This window comes from Diplotaxodon limnothrissa, linkage group LG19 (assembly GCF_057381915.1).
Source record: "Diplotaxodon limnothrissa isolate DT_005_m linkage group LG19, D_limnothrissa_male_GT1.1, whole genome shotgun sequence".
NCBI lineage: Eukaryota > Metazoa > Chordata > Actinopteri > Cichliformes > Cichlidae > Diplotaxodon > Diplotaxodon limnothrissa.
The window spans coordinates 14,559,018-14,576,538 of NC_140614.1; the positions used below are offsets into that span (position 1 = coordinate 14,559,018).

Here is a 17,521-nt window from a genome sequence, read left to right on the forward strand (position 1 = left end):
TCATGTTCTTATTCTGTAATGATGATATTAAATATACATGGATCAAAGTAACTTGTTTCTGAGATGCTACAAAGTAGTTCACACTGGGAGTAGTTGAACACCAAAACATGACTAAGGAGATATACTGTTTGAACTAAAACTAGAAAAAGGAATAACAAAAACAATAATTAAATTGACAATTCACATGTGACGTTTCATTTTCAGTTTATCAGTGAAACTGTTCAAGCATCATGTATTTATGTGAGCAGACTAAAGACACGGAGATCTCAGGGAGAGATCTGGGGCATTAAAACACGATGACGTTAATGCTGCGTAAGCACCGAGCAACACTTGTCCTTTTCCACTGCACAAAGTTCAAGTGGCTCAGTGACGAATGCATGACCGGGGCGTTCCTGCACAGCGGTCAGGATTAAAGAAAAAATGGAAGGGGAATGGTCAAAGGGGTTTCAAGGATGGGGAATGTAAAGTACAAGTGAAAATCTGTAGTTTCTTATTACAGTGCAAAACCGATAGTAATCTGAGTAACAACCACAAGTAAAAAGTAACTAAACTGTTTGACTCACTAACAACATATGAAGGTAGTTAAGCTACAGCCAGTCTTCAAAATATAGTTAAACAACAATAACAACAATCTTTATTTAAAGAGCACATTTAAAAACCAGCGTTATACCAAAGTGCTTAACATAAGAGACAGAGAAGTAACACGAGTATTATAAGGCCTTAGCAAAGTATCAAATATACTCACAGGTCAATGCCACTAATACACAGGGGTAATATAAAATGCATATTAGAATAAAAACATAATAAAAGCACAAGCCACAAAGTACAGCAGATTGTTTTGTTCACTTCTGCCACACTGCTTTGTACTAATGTACAGTACTTTTTAAATATTATGTGGTATTTGAGTCTGTACTTTACTTTAATATTTCAAAATTTTAATATTGATAACTTGAGAACTATCCACATGTGTTTTTAAAAAGGTTGATATTTCTAGTTGTTACAAGTGAATTTTCACTGCTTTTCACATACTTAACTTACTTAACTAACTTACTTTAAAATAAATAGATGCCATTTTGGAACATTAAATTAAGTAATTTGTCTGGTATTTGGTGGTTTGCGTGGGTTCTCCCCCAGTACTCTCCTCCCACAGCCCAAAGACAGTTAGTGGGGATAGGTTAATTGGAAACACTAAATTGCCCATAGGTGGGAATGTGAGTGTTAGCCCTGCGACAGACTGGCGACCTGTCCAGGGTGTACCCTGCCTCTCGCCCTAAGACAGCTGGGATAGGCTCCAGCGCCCCTTAAAAGGACAAACAGAAGCTGGATGGATGGATATTAAATCAAGTAATTTGTCCAGTATTTGCAGTTTTTATTATTAACGTAGCATTCAAAATGTTGGTATTAACAAAATATTAAAATACACATTAAATCATTTGATTTTAAATGATTAAAATAAGGCAACAAAAGGTGAAAGTGTTCACTTGAACTTTATACTGTGAACAAACATTGTTTGTTTTAATGTAATAATGGAGTGGATTTATATAGCGCTTTTCTAGGCACCCAAAGCGCTTTACAATACCACTATTCATTCACTCTCACATTCACACACTGGTGGAGGCAGCTACAGTTGTAGCCACAGCTGCCCTGGGGCAGACTGACAGAAGCGAGGCTGCCATATCGCGCCATCGGCCCCTCTGGCCAACACCAGTAGGCAAGTAGGGTAAAGTGTCTTGCCCAAGGACACAACGACCAGGACAGAGAGCCCAGGGATCGAACCGGCGACCTTCCGGTTACAGATGCGATTCCCAACCCCCTGAGCCACGGTCGCCCACAATGTAAATGACTCTGTGCAGAATCCTAAATATTTCTGTATCCAGTCAACTTATTTAAGCAGTGCATGAAAAAAATTGAAGAAAAAAATACAATAAGAGAAAAATAATTTTCTCTTAAGAAAAATGTGTTGGATACAGTAGATCTGGTTAAATCAAAACTTTAGTAACGTGCCATGCACTGTGATATTGCTTGAATAGAAACTTCTAAGAGGACAGTGCATGGCACATTACTAAAGTTTTGATTTAACCAGATCAACTGTATCCAACACATCCAGCTCTTTTCTCTGAGGGAGAAAAGCAACTTCAGCACCAACAAAGAATTTGCTACATGAAGACAAAGTTCTGGTGAAAGAAAGCTGATAGTGACCCCAAGGGAGGAGTAATCTTTAAATGATTTCTCAGAAGTAAAAACAAGATGAAACTCTTGGGATGATGTGTGAACGCTCCCTCTCAAGGATCTCTGGGTTAGCCTTGTGATGGTGTCAATCCTCTCGTCCATTGAGCGAATGAATTAGATAAGAGGTTACAAAGACGTATGGATGGAGGTTTTTAATGAGATGACTGGGGAAATAATAGAAACGTGGACTGAACCAGCACCATGCTGGCCAAGTAGCATCCCATCCTTGAGAGCTATGTTTTGATGTTGTTGCATAGTCACTGACCTTAGAATTCATTTAAGGGCACTTAAAAGACCAAAGAACCTATTTCTGAGTAACTTGTGTTATTCCAAAGAGTCCATGTAGCTCAAGTCATGGTCAGGCTTAGCGGTGCCTTTTGGGGCACAATGACCTGACAATTTAGCACCATTTACTTTGCATCCACTGAAGCCCTCAAGGACTATTTATCCACCCAGTGATAGTGTTCACTGTGTTCTTATCTGAAGAACTATACTTCAGTACCAAGTAACAATATGTCCTGATACTGATATCATTTAACCCTCGTTCTCAGTAATAACTAGTGACACTGCCTAAAATATCTCTGCACAGGCTGGTTCATAATAAATGTATTGCACCAGTGAGCAGTATGAATTATATTCTGAAATCTATTTTCTGGGTGAGAAGAAGCTGGTTTCATATACCCCAAATCCTGAAATTATCCTGAAATCATACTTGGTTTCACTCTAATTGTAAGGCTGAAGAAGTTGAAAGCTGCATAAAATGTGCTTTCTTATTCCATTACGTACATTATAGCCGTGCCCAAAAAGAACATCAGTCGTTTCAGTTCTTCCAGTTCAATTCATGAATTTTATCTAATATTTATAAATGATCCAATATTTTTCATGACAGTTTCAGCAAATACATAAAATGCACAAATAAAAATATACTTACCGGTCAGTGTTTTGACATCATCTGCTGTAAAACTTGGAAGAGAAATGCAGGAAATCATTACAAGACAAAGGCAATGAAAGTATGCCATTCTTACTGTCACCAACAATCCAAGATCTGAGAGCTGTGTTTGTGGTGCAGCGTGCACTTGTATACTGAGAAACCTGGGAGCCCAATGCCATGGTTAAGTAAACCAGCTCACACTTGAGTAACTCAGAGACTTGGTGTTTCTCTTGTTCTCACTTGAAGTGTTTTTACATTTTTTTTCTCCTTTCTTCTTTTCTTTCTGTTTTTACATCTTTTGTAACAAACGGCTTGAAAATTCAGTGATTTGTGTTCATTTTAAGTGAAGATAAACTCTCCTGCTAGAGACGTTGCTCAAAAGTAATTGACTAATAGAACTTTAAATACAAGGATTATTTTTAATTATTTATGAAAATCTTTTGCAGTCTGGGACTGTTTGACGTTTCCTCCCTTGAGATGCTCTGCCAGGCCTTTACTGCAGTGACCTTCAGTTGCTGCTTTTTTGTGGGTCTCCCTGCCACCAGTTTTGTATATAATAACTGAAAAGTTGTTCTATTTTGTTGAGATCAGGTCACTGACTTGGGTGCTGAACAGTATCCCATTTCTCAAGAGACTCGGGTTTGTTTTGGGTCATGCACCATGAAGTGCCTTCCTAATCAGGTTTGAATCTCAGCAGAGAGGATACACCTGCACTGCTTCAGTAGTCACATCATCAGTAAACACCAGTGACCAGCTTCCACTGATAGCCATGCATACACATGCCATAACGGTATCTACACTGTGTTTGAGAGATAATGTGGTGGTATGCTGTGGATCATAATCAGGTTTGCTCCTTGCTCTCCCATCATTCTGCTACAAGATAACCGCGGTTTTATTTGTCTACAGCATTTTTCCAGGACTGTGCAGACTCTTTTAGAGGTTTAATGACAAATCTTTCTGGCCTTCCTGTTCTTGAGTGGAAGCAATGGTTTGCACCTTGTTATAAACTCTCTATATTTCCATTCTTGAAGGCATCTCTTCATTGTAAACCTTGTCAATAATATCCGAGAGTGTTCTTTTCTTGGCTTGGCCAGATGTTGTGAAGTTGTTTCTTAACTTCCGTGATGTTTCAGGCCTTTTACTGCGTTCTTTCTTGAAGACAAGATTTTTGATTTGGCCACTAATAAAGATTTTGCTCTCCCTCTCTGGTTATTTTGTTTTATTCGGGATAATGATAGCCTCCTTTCCTTGTACTGACCTCTTTTTGGACTTCATATTCAAAATTAAATTGAAAAGTACAAATGCAAATCCAACACCTCGAGTCAACTTCAGATACAGAGTCTACTTTATTTGGCATGAAATGGGTGACAGGCCTTGTCATGAAACCCCTTGTCAGTCAAATTTCTGATTTCTTTTTAGCCTCTTTCAATTTTTATTAATAAAATTCAACCACATCTTTGTTTGATTTAAAATCAATTGTGGTGGTGCACAGAGGCAGTCTCTACATTCTTGGTGTGAAAAATGAAGAATTGCACATTTTTGAATTAAAAAACTTTGGAGGGTGACTACACTTTTTGCAGAAAGATATGATTATATTAGTCAATGGATAAAATGCCCAATAACTGTTTGCAACTTACTTTAAAAATGTAGAGCACTCTGTATCATTTATTTCTTATACTAATTTACTAACCTAATATACTAATAAACTCACCAATTAAACATGAAAGAGGATATAGATATAAGATAAATAGTTTAAACCATTATAAATGGATGTATCCACATCTCTTTTTTCATGAAGCCAGCTCCACAGGGCACCTTTAAACAGAAAAGCAAGTGAAACTCGGCTATATGAACCCCAATAACAACCACTTATTTAAATAAGATCTCTAAAATGAGTTTCAATTTCCAAAATTAGCAGTTTAGTAGAGATCCGTGCTGTTAATATCATAAACATTTTTACAATGATGCTATTCATTTAATCCATATTTTAAAATACCATGCAAAGCTGTTGTGCTGAATGTGTTGGCTGCTTAAACAACATTCAACCTAGCAGACTTCCAGAAACGCAATATTAAGGTCATCTACGTACATGTGAGGGCTTGTCAGTACCTTTTTATTTATTTTTTTTCCTTCTGAAACATTATTGTTGTAATAAAAAGTACACAATAATAGCTGCAGTCATTTTTGGCAGATATACGGCCCTGCTTCCTTTTTTCCTTCCGTCCTGCTGAGTATATTTTCAGTTTTATATTCCGTCTGCAGGGAACAGTGACACAGAAAGGTCACGACAGCAGTTCCAAAATTTCCCAGAAAATTTTCCATCACAAATACTCCAGTTAGCACACGGTTTCCAATGCTGCAAGTGGAGCCAACTGTGAGAGTCACGGCCCATTGAAAGTTGAGCTCAGTGCTAGAAATTCATGCTTGACATGTTGCTGATGTAACTCCGTGATGCCGTTTGTGTGTTTAGTGACTTCAGCAGTGAGCTGGAGATCATCTCACCTCTTCTTTTTTTTTTTTTTTTTTTTTTTTTTAAACACGGTGGCTGCTTTTATCTTTCAAGCTGTTTAAGCCCAAACCTTTCACTAAATAAATCAGAGCTTGTAGAGGATGAAGCGTGTGCATTCCTTCCACCATAGCCTGATGTATTATCATGCAAATATCCCATTTAATATCTTTTATTCCGTTTTACTGACAGTCCATCTCTAACCGCTGTTGCTTTCTGCAGTTTCCACTTTCACATCTTTTTAGAATAAAAGTCCAGCAGTAAGCACAAACTCAGTCCTTTTGTTTATTTTTACCTGTAAGTTGCATATATACATAAAACACTTACAGAGGGTGACAGTCAAAACTGAAGCAGCATACATCAGTATGCAGCCTACCCAAGCCACAGGTTACAGACGGCCAGTGAAAGTACATTTTTCATTCAGTTCTGTATAATAATAGAAAATCTCTCGTGTCATCTTCGTAAAACCGAATATTATTTATTTATTTTATTCAGTATAAAACAGTTTGATGTTAATATCTAATCGATTGCTGTGTGGACCTTGGATTTTTTTTCTAGTAATTATCTAGTAGTATGTTAGTAAAAATAATAAATATTTGCTCCTTTAAAAGTTCTTATTATAGGGTCCTTTTGAATATTTTATCAAACAATATATGATACCAGGTTTAAAATGTATAGCGCAACCACCGGTATCACTGCCATAATCTAAAAACGCAGGAAAAAATATCAACTAACAATCTGTGTCAATCCAGCTCAGGCCAAAAGTATGAATCATTACATGAGTGTGTGACATACACTGTGAGGCCCAAACCTAAACACTCACTTCTGTGCCTTGGAATATAAGGGTTTAACTGTTACTTACTCTGCACATGCTCAGTGGGAAGTGCAGAGTTACTGCAGAAATTCTCAAGGACAAAACTGGTTTTGACAGAAGGAATTTACTTTGTGGATGTACTGTAATTTTTTCTGCTGCTTGATGTTTTGCTGACTGTGAATTTTCTTACCTGGAGGCTATCTGTTTAAAAATTTACATGAACAACCTGTGCTGTTATAGGTCTTGCTAGCTAGAATGAAATATTGCAACACAGGTGTCATAATGGGTGTCATGTTAAAAAATGGGAATACTTCACTAGAACTAGCTGTAATGTGGCATTCCAACATTGTGTTTTATCCTTGTTACAATCACTTTAACCTGCATACAGGCATCTGTCCACCTATTTTATTTTCTTTCCTGTCGTGTCTTTACATTGCTGTGCTAGCACAGTAGTAGGAGATCTTGGAAGTTGGCTTTTGTATTGGTTATTAATTAAATTTGGGGAAAGTCCTCACACTGCGACCGCTGCTACAACCTACGTAGGAATGCAGCATTTCAAGTTGATCGTTGCGTTGATGATCAAACTGAACACTGCAGTGTTAAATGAAATAATGATCCACTTGCAACTGAACTGGAATACACAGACGTCATACATACACGACACAATATTTGGAATTCCAACAAAGAAGAATATCTAGTTGCGTTCCAGCAGCAGAAAGCTAGTTTTTATAATGTAGCTGCTGGCTGTTGTTAATATTGAGGCAAGGATGATGTACCAGGAAAATGACAGAAAAATGATTATTATCCTGCCCACATGTATTAAATATTTGCCACACCTGCAGTTAATTAAGAATAAGCGAACTGTGGAACTAAATGCCCAAGAGCACACCCATAGCCTTGTCGTTATGATGCACAATGAAAACACAAAAGTCACTAACAACAATCAGTTTATTTACTATCATAAAAGGAAGGGTGGGGCAGCAGCACAAAAACATGACCTGACATGTCCTGACTACCACTGTGGAAAACTGAAGGCCTTTTGGAAAACAGATGAAAAACCTTAAAGAGACTAAAAGAAGCCCAACTGCCTTCAATTCAACCACTTTAGACTAAGAACACCTACATAGAAAGGTTTAGTCTCTCGCAGCATTGCCTCCAGGACAGGCCCCACCTGTTCTTTTTTTCTTTCTTTCTTTTCAAAGAAAGGGGAAAAAAAGTACATGTGCTGTCATCACTCACCTGTGAGAAGCCAGTGCAAGCTTTTCTCTTCAATGGCACACAAGTAACATATCCTGTTGGGTTCAAACTGCTTGTGACCTTTCGACCAATATGTATGGAGTTGGAGATGTGGTGTGACAGTTTGAGCAGTGGAAGCAGAACAGCAAAAAGGACAATGGGAATAATTAACTCTGCCCCATAGATGACAAAAATCATTCAATTAACCTGTTAATGAATTAATATGCTGGCTGGAGAACTCCAGATAACTTCACATAAACAAGAAAAGAAAGAAAAACCAACAAAACAAAAACGTCTGGGTTACTATTCCCTGGTTTATTGTGGGTAGCAAAGACAACTGTACCGAGTTAAAGTTCAAGGACCAGGAGACACAGGCTAAAGGAACAGTTTGTAAACAGCTGTCTGTTGACCTTGTACTTGTTGGTATTCTCTGATCAGTGACCTCTTGGTGAAAAGACCCAAGTTACTAACTCACAGAATTAAACTACTCAGTTTAATGAGACTGTGCTGCAGCCCAGTTCAGTTGAAAACAAGTAGTGGAACAGGCTCTTCCAATAAAACGCAGCTACCTGTGCAGCGTTTTCTTTTTGTTTTTGGAAAAGACAGAAAAAGTATTTTTGGCGCACAAATGCAGTATTAAGACAGAAATCAGCAGCTGGGCTAGCAGATTCTAAAGTGTGAAAGTAGACACATGTAGACCCACAGGGAGCTTTAACATGCCTTGGATATATACTGTAAGTTGAACTCTGTAAGCGATTTATTGAAACTACAGCAAACATGTTATTTAACACTAAAACCATTACAGAAAGTTGAAGATGCACAGTATTTTCACCATATCAGGATGAGATTCAGAAAAAGAATTTTAAAAAAAAAAGGACTCTAACAATACTGTGAAGCTTAAAATGTTGTTTGCCAGAGAAATGCAACACTCTGGACGTTTGCCTTTTTATTTGATACAAAAGATGGAAACAGTAACACAAACAACTTGCAATTTATTCCAAACCAGTGAAGTACTGAAGCCTGGCACCAGCGCTGCCTTTGGGAAGTTTCTTTAATTTTAGTCTGGGCCCGTATCAGAGTGCTGTCGAGTCAACTCGGTGGTTATTTGGAGGCTATTATTTTTGCTTTTTATTGTAAGGTGCTTGCGGTACCTTTTCAGACATGACATTACTAGGTAAACCACAGGAAGTTTGGGGGGATTTAAAAAAAAAAAAAAAAGAATACGCTTTCTCATCATTGTTGGAAATATCCCTGTCAAAGGCCTGTTTTAATCCTGTATCCCCCTGTGACGATATCCGCTTCATTTACCCAGCTGAAATTTCTTTTATTTTTAATTCATTTTTAGGTTTTCTGTTAAACACAGCGGCAGCTACATTTTTTTTTTTTTTTTATCATAGGTGTTAAGTTTCACTCTGAATAATTATCAAATGGGGGGGGGGGGGGGGCAAACAGAAGAATGGAAGGACTGTATATCTTTTCCCACTGGATATCTCTAGTTGTCTAAAAGTGAAACCTCATCTTTCCTTCAGTAGATCTGACATTACCCACCTCAAGAGTCTTTTACAAAGATGTCTTTTTCAGAAGTCCATACAAAAATAGCAAGAACAAGATATACATATCAATGGGCTCTGTGCATAAAATACTGCTGATTTGCCTCAGGTGCACATCACGATGAGGACGTGTCTTCTTAACTGTTCGTGTAATTTCCAAGGAAGCTTTGACTGCACATAAAGAGAGGGTCCATGGAGGCCACTTTGGCAGCGATAAAAGAATGTATACAGTGGAGGACGGCTGTCAGATTAGCAAACTCCAGCTCCTGAAAAGCACACGTCAAGGACAAGAGACGCACTGATTAGTCCGTTATGTTCACAATCCAAATCACAGTATTTAAAAAAGTTAACAGGTAATTGTGGTTTATTAATTAATTTGGCAGTTGTGGCTGATGCTATCTGCACTCTCCACATCTGTCACAATACTAGGAGTTGCACAAGAGAATGATAACAGTGTATGTCAGGGTAACTAGCTTCTTCCAGCATGATTTATATGCAGCCAGGTCATATTTAGACAATGACTTTTTTTTCTGGTAATTCACTAGAGTGGATTGATGTGATTAAAGTTCAGTCATTCAGCTTAAATTCAAGAGGTCTAACAAATGTAAGGCAATAATGCATTTAAAAAAAAATCAACAATCTGGTTCACTGTTAAAACGAAGGAATCAACTGGCAACACTGAAATACCTGAATGACAAGAGCGCTCTCACTCTTGTCAAAGTCTGCAATCAAGAGACACTTTCAGGTAAATACAGAGGTGTAAACCACCGGCTACAATCAAGACCAAGAAGGCCAGATTACAGTTTGTCAGAAAACATCTAAAAGAACCTGCAAGGTTCTGAAAAAAAAAACCTTTAGACGGACGAAAAGTGGCTGCAGGAAACACAGCAGTTTGTGCTCACGGGTTCTAGACTTCTGACACTGGCTTCAGAGAGTTTTCATCCAAGTATTGAAGAAGGATCCTTGAGTCCTTACAAGTCTGTCCAATTACTTAGGCTCCCATTTTCAGAGTTTCACATGTATAAAAATGGCCGTAACTCCTAAACAGTTAATAAAATATTTGAGTTAAACCACTTAAATAAAGCTAAAAGTCTGCAGTTTAATCACATCTTGACTATTTGATTTATGCACGGTGCTACAGAGGCAGAGACTAATTAGAAATCCCGCACTTCGAGTCACAACTAGTGTAAAAGAATCCAACTAGAATTAAACAAGTACATTTAATTTTATTAAATTGGGGCAAGAAATGTTTTATTACCTTCATTTCTATCTGCTTGCTTTCGGGATTCTTAAAAAGGAGCTTTACCCTGGTTTTCCCGTCGTCAGAGGAGCCTTTAAGTTGAGAGAACTTGTATCGCCACAGTATTGTCTACAAGGGAAGGATAAAAAACACAGCAGAGGGGTTTCAATAATGAGCACAACAGGCTGCATGATCAGGAAATGTCATTTTAATGTGCAGTTGAGGAAACACAGCGGACCATCTTTAAAGTTATTTTATGATGGATTTTAACCAGTGCAGAGCTGCTAAATTAAACTCAAACTGTCATTTTAATAAGAGCATACTATTCTTGAAGAAATAAAGGTCTTAATGGAAGAAATTAATTTGTGCAAAATGTTAAATTTAGCATTTTTTTCCCCTCAAATAGCTACAATTAGAGCCTAAGCAAACATCAGTAAGGAGATTTTGAACTGTCATCTCAAAACTAAGAACAGTTGAAGCAGTATGCCAACAAGAATTGTGAACTCGGTAAAATGTCACCTTTGAAGTGCTTTCAGAGCAGGTGAAGCCTGATGCAAAATCTATGGTGAAGCACAGCACATTCCCCTGGCTGCTGCACATGTAGCTTTTGGACTGGTGAGAGAGAATTGACATCCATTAACAAACTGGCTGACACATTTTGTGCATTACATTGCTGTACAAAGGTACTTAGTACCGCTCTGCATTAGCATCCACAGCCTTGCATCAAACCCAGAGAGGAATGGTAGTCTTGCATGCATTCACAGCAGTACCCTGAATACATTTGTAGTATAGATAAATAAATAACCTGCTTAGCATTCACCATACATCTGTGTAAACCCTCCATTATACTGTTTTTATGACAACACAAAGTATGCTTTACTTTCCAGCAGCTGTTTTGATTTGTTATGCTTTGAAAAGCACAGGTGTAACTAATCCAATTAGCAATGGCTGTGTTCCATTTAGCTGTGCCAGAATGATCATGTTCAAGGTTAATGTTGCATTCACTGACATTCACTACACCCAAGTGTCACATGCCAAAATGTCCACTGTAAGAAATGTGTACAAGAATGTTAGAGTATTTGATAAAAGTTCAGAGTATGGATTCAGTTTAATTTTATTTTCTCGATGTCAGCTGACAACAGCAATCACGTCAGTACAATTTTTACTTTTATGTTCCATGAAGCAAATCTGCTCCACCACACCTCAATGTGTGCAACTGGATTGAGATCTGGTGCCTGTGATATGGGCCGCATCCAAATTCTGACCCTGCCGCAACAGAAATCGAGACTCATCGGAACATTCAACATTTTTCTTCTACAGCGCCAAATCGCAACAACAGTCGCCTCATGGCACTTTATATGGTAGACCCCTATAATACAGACAGAGAAAAACCCAGCAATCATATGACGCCCTATGAGCAAGCACTTTGGCAACAGTGGGAAGGAAAAACTCCCTTTTAACAGGAAGAAACCTCCAGCAGAACCAGGCTCAGGGAAGGGCGGCTAGGATAAAGACATGCTGTGTAAGAGAGCCAGAGATTTATAACAAGCATGATTCAATGCAGAGAGGTCTATTAACACATAGTGAGTGAGAAAGGTGACTAAAGCAGAAATACACAATGCATCATGGGAATCCCCAAAAAGGCTACAACTATTGCATCATAACTAAAGATGGGCAAACACTGTGCAATTTGGGTTTTTTTCCATTCAGCAAAACTCAAACTGCACGATTGACTCGCAGGGGTTAGACGTTTGTAGGTCATGATGCAGGGTCTCACACTATACGGCCCGATGCTCTGATGCGACCTGAGTGCTCACACTGTGCATGTAACCTTCATGTTATGGACACAGAAAATCTGTCGCTCGCTCTCCCTCTGTCTTTCACTCACACAGACGTGCACACACCACCACCATCAACTTTGCAAAATTGCTAATGAAAAACATTGATCAGGCAGCTGTGATTGAGTAGCAATGTCCATCCAATTATTTTCACGGTTGTTGTGGTCGTGATAATTTTGTGAGGCCACATCGAAAAGGCTCAGATGAGCTTGCCAAAGTTGTGCCTCCATCACTTGTGTCCAGATCACATGCTGCACTGCCGTGCTGCTCCGTCTCTTCACTTTCATTTCTGTGTTTGCGTGTGCGCAGAGTGAGAGGCTGCGGTGACACCCTCAAGACGGCCGACAGGATTTCAAACAGGTTTGATTTTCTTACGACCAAGATTGATGATCGGGAGCTGGTCGTGAGGTGTTAATCGCTTCTCGTTACCCCACGTATACTACACCATGCACGATACACGATGAAGGCGAAACTCGGGCCGATCACCAAAACGGCTCACGACTCAAAAATCGGCTAAAAATTATCCAAAAATTGCACAGTGTATGCCCAACATTAGGGAGGATTCAGGGACACCTGATCCAGCCCTAACTATATGATTATAGTTATATGACTGACTAACTATACTACTTTTTCTAGTCTTCTATTGTCTAATTGTGGTGAGCCAGTGTGAATCGAAGCTTCGGTTTCCTGTTCTTAGCTAACAGCAGTGGCACCTTGTGTGGTCCTCTGCTGCTGCAGCCAATCTGCTTCAAAGTTTGATGTGTTATTCATTCCTAGATGGTCTTCTGCATACCATGGCTGGGTTGCAGCAAGTGGTTGTTGGATATTTCCTTTTTGGGGGACTTTTTTTCTCTTTTTGTTTGTTTGGACCATTCTCTGTAAACACAGGAATGGCTGTGTAGGGAAAAGTCCCAGAAAATGAGCTGTTTCTGAAAGAAACACACCAAGTTGCTGCCAATGGATTGGCTCATTTGTGTAACAAGCATTTGAACAGTTATGCCTAACAAACATTTATGCCGTTGAATGTATATACTGTAAGGTGAAGAGTCTACAGCAGTAAAGTGAACTATAAGCAAGGTTTTCTTGATCCTTGAATTATGTGGGTATGAGAAAAAATACATTTAGTGTAATTTAATCGACTTTTTTCAAACTCACAATGTTAAAACAAGCAGATGTACGCCAATGAAACATTGCTGTTATTTGGATCCTCATACAAACAGCATGTTCTAATTGTATGATGGACTCATTGTGAGTATAAAACGGTTATATATTTCATCAGTCATACATCATAGGCATTTCCCATGTGTAGAGCTCTTGTGAAAGTCTGACATGTTAGGCTGGCAATATCTGATAAGAAGAGCAAATCTGTTTTTGAAATGTATTTATTTATTAATTTTGGTCTTGAGCTGTTGGCACACCCAGCATCCTGTGCGGCGTTCTGATAATGTCAAGACACATGACACGGGAAATCTATTTTAAAAGGTATAAATTTTTAACATTCATTTTCCTGCTGGAACACAAACAAGCATGTGTTTTCCAATTCTTTTCACGCAAATCTTTTGAAAGCACTGATGTGTAAGCTTTTCAGCCTCTGCGGAGCATTATGCCTCAAAAGGCTTCTCTTGCCTCACGACTTCATTTTTCGATTGTGCGGTCCACTCAGTTGGAATGGCAAGAAGTGTATTCTGATTTTTGTATTTGTGCTATATTTTCGTTTTATGTCCACAGACAGCAGGGGCATGGTGGTTTTTAATTATACAGTGCAGTGTGCAGAGAATGTGGCAAGGGACTGTACAGTCCTTTTACTGAAAGTGTTTTGTGCTCACAGACCTCAAACGCCCTGTCTTTAGTGGTGTCGTGAATTCAGCTGTGAAAGGAATGGGGTGAAAAAATGAAGAAAAAAGGAAACCCACAGTAGCAGGCCAGCTGCTAAGTTCTTTCTGTCACCAAATGTAAGACTCTGTTGTGACACGGTGAGCAGTGACTACACTTCACTAATTGGAAAGGATTTTTCTGAGGGAATTAGCAACATGAAATATTTTTAAAGAAAATCTCTTTAAGTCTGACAGAAGTAGGAGCATGTGTGTAGAAGGGAAAGAAAACACAGGACACAGGGAACGCTCACAAGTGTGAAGATCTGCTGTGTCTGTCATAATTGATCATAAAGGGTGTCGAGGAGATGAAAAAGAAGGGTGGTAACGAAGACTGTGAAGGACGCAGATGCACTTTCTTAACCACTGAAAAGGTGCTAAATACGTACCACAAACAGCTCCAGCCTGAGGCAACGTTTAGCTCACATCTGACCACACCCTGTGTCACTGTGAGGGTAAGTGTACTTAAGTGACCACACCTAACAGAGATGTCACAGTGTACTGCCCTCACACAATGTACAACACAGAGATCGAGGAGAACAGGTTGTGTTGACGCAAGCTGTTCTCACAAGCAGATATGTTAAAAATGTCTGAGCTTGTGAGAATTTGGAACACCATCAGGACAAACTGCCATGTTTGCTGACGAGCATGAAATGTATTTGCTACTTACACTAAATCAAGATGAACTTTTCTAACATTATATGAAACTGAACACGAAGTTGTTTATTCAATGGCTGCATGCCTTCTAACAGGAAGCTGTTAAATAAAGAAATTACCGAGCTAAGGCGGTGGTGACAGGTGTTTTCTATTGTAACCAAAACAAATGGAATCCACCCTGAACTGACCCCACCCTCTACACATCAGTGACTAGAAGAACTTCACGTGCTGGACGACAGCCAGGCACATGGGCTGGTGTCAAGCTGCTTATGTGATGTGTCACTGCCTATTGCTTCTCAAAGACTTCCACTGTTTAAAAGGGAAACGGGTTGGGTTAGTTGGCTTTTAGAACAACATATCTAAACAATGAGTGGATTTGCAATAAAGGCTGTTCAGGGTGGATTTTCATGACTAATTGGTTATGGCTATATACTCAATGATATTAAGCCTTAGCTTTATTTGATGCTTATTAGCAAATGTTAACATGCAAATACACAAACTGAAGATAAACATGTAAAACTTCACTGCAATTGCAAACAGAAAGTAAACAAAAAATATTTTAAGAACAAAAATACAAATTTTTCTAAGAATTCATGCTCATTAAAAAAGACTTTTCAGTGACCTGCAGCATTTTTTTTTTTTAACCCCACACTGAGGAAAGTAACTCGTAACATTCACCAACACTTTGACTGTATTGAATGTCGTAGCTGCACATAAAGTGTTAATTTGAAAATCCTCGGTGACATGTTTCTCAAGTTGACAAGATTTTAAGAAAGAAAATGTATAAATCAGTTATCATCAACATCAGGTGCCTAAAGTAACACTTGATTATTTTGATAGCTTAATATAAAAATATTCAGAAATGCCAAATCCTGGGTCATTACCCAAATGTAAAATTTGAACAGCTGATACAGTGCAGCTGTTCTGGGTTTTTTAATTATTGCTTTCAAACTCTCTTTATGTTTTAAATATTCAGCCAACATAAAAGTGCCGTGAGACCATATAGAAACGTCGTCCACTCCCCGCTGTACATCGTTTATGTCAACAGGCCGATATCGGTTAATATCAGGCAACAGAAAATGTCCCCCAAAATTTTACCGTTATTATTGTGGAAATTATGATCAGATGAAAAGTTCTTGAAGCAGGTAGACAAAAAATATGAAAGACAATGCACTTAAAGAGGACAAGTGCACCACCTACAGGGAAACACAGTTTGCAATATTCATCACCTGCAAGGAAACTTAACTTTAAGTTGTTTTTTTTGTTTTTTTTTTTTACCCCTTCTAGACAATGAGTTGTATTGTTCTCTTGACCTCAGACATGCTGATGTTTGAATCACGAAATTTCAAATTTAGATGCATCACTCCCGTTGCCACTGATTTTCAGTCCACTTCTTGTGTAATTTGGGATACATCGCCTTTTTCTTCCTGTTCCCTTTCCTTAAGAAAGCCTTCTTGACAGCGACACTAAAGCATTTCTGATGAGTTTCAGTGAAAAGTAAATGGTCAGATGCATTTCACAGATTCTGTGTCAGGTCTTTGCTTTATCTTTTCCCATTTATTTATTTTTTCCTAGGGACGTAACTTCATCTGCTGTCGTTCATATGTTTTGGGGTTTCTTTTGTTTTGTTTCTTTTAGGCCTGACCACTTTTCCAGTTTCTGCCATTCTTTAAGGAAACGCTTCACATCATGTCAAGATATGCCATGTTTCCGGCTAATAGAGCTTTAGGAGTAACACTGATGGTGCAAAATTACTATTTTGTGCCTGTCAAACTGTTATCGTTGGCATTTTTTTGCATAGTCAAGTAAAGAAATGAGAAAAATACTGTGTTTTTGCTTTTTTATGCTTGAGGTTCAGTAGCTCAGGCAAGTAAACAAACAAACAAACTTTTCTCAAAAAATGGTCAAGTACAAGAGGTGGACTGAAAATGAGGGAACAAACAGCCAATGTCCAAAGAAAACCTTTGAAAAACCCTGTTCAACACCATATTTACCAAAACAGTCATGTATTTGTGGACAGGCCAAAGCAAGACAGGTTCTGCATAACCCATGACTCTAACATGCTTGGTGATATTTCAGCTTATAGCATACAGCACAAGTGAAATAGTAAATGGTAAATGGCCTGTATTTATATAGCGCTTTACTAGTCCCTAAGGATCCCAAAGTGCTTTACATATCCAGTCATCCACCCATTCACACACTGGTGATGGAAAGCTACATTGTAGCCACAGCCACCCTGGGGCGCACTGACAGAGGCGAGGCTGCCGGACACTGGCGCCAGCGGGCCCTCTGACCACCACCAGTAGGCAACGGGTGAAGTGTCTTGCCGAAGGACACAACGACCGAGACTGTGCAAGCCGGGGCTCGAACCGGCAACCTTCCGATTACAAGGCGAACTCCCAACTTGAGCCACAATCGCCCGAAATATGACAACTTTACTGCTAATCCTGAGTTAAAAGACCCCCATTGGTGCCATGATGGGTTTCATCACCTCCAAATAACCAAAAGATTAAAAATGTGTTAGAGGACACACGCTGGGCAGCTTTGTCTGTTATACCCTGTACTCATACCCATCAGCAGTGTTTATGTAATGCCCTGATCCAGTCAGTTTGAAGGTTAGTATACGTTGGATTCTGCTGAGTGCTCCTC

General features: G+C 38.9%; 1 protein-coding gene across 1 annotated transcript in view; it reads right to left on the reverse strand.

Annotated features, from left to right (window-relative positions):
- Window positions 1-9,403: 9,403 nt before the first annotated feature.
- sntg2 (syntrophin, gamma 2) overlaps window positions 9,404-17,521 on the reverse strand; it is a 113,323-nt gene continuing 105,205 nt past the window's right edge. Inside the window, exons 15-17 of the mRNA XM_085342705.1 lie at window positions 11,026-11,118; window positions 10,525-10,635; window positions 9,404-9,532 (exon numbers count right to left, since the gene is read on the reverse strand). Of these exons, the coding sequence (XP_085198831.1) occupies window positions 9,404-9,532; window positions 10,525-10,635; window positions 11,026-11,118 (333 nt within the window). The remainder of the gene's footprint in view (window positions 9,533-10,524; window positions 10,636-11,025; window positions 11,119-17,521) is intronic.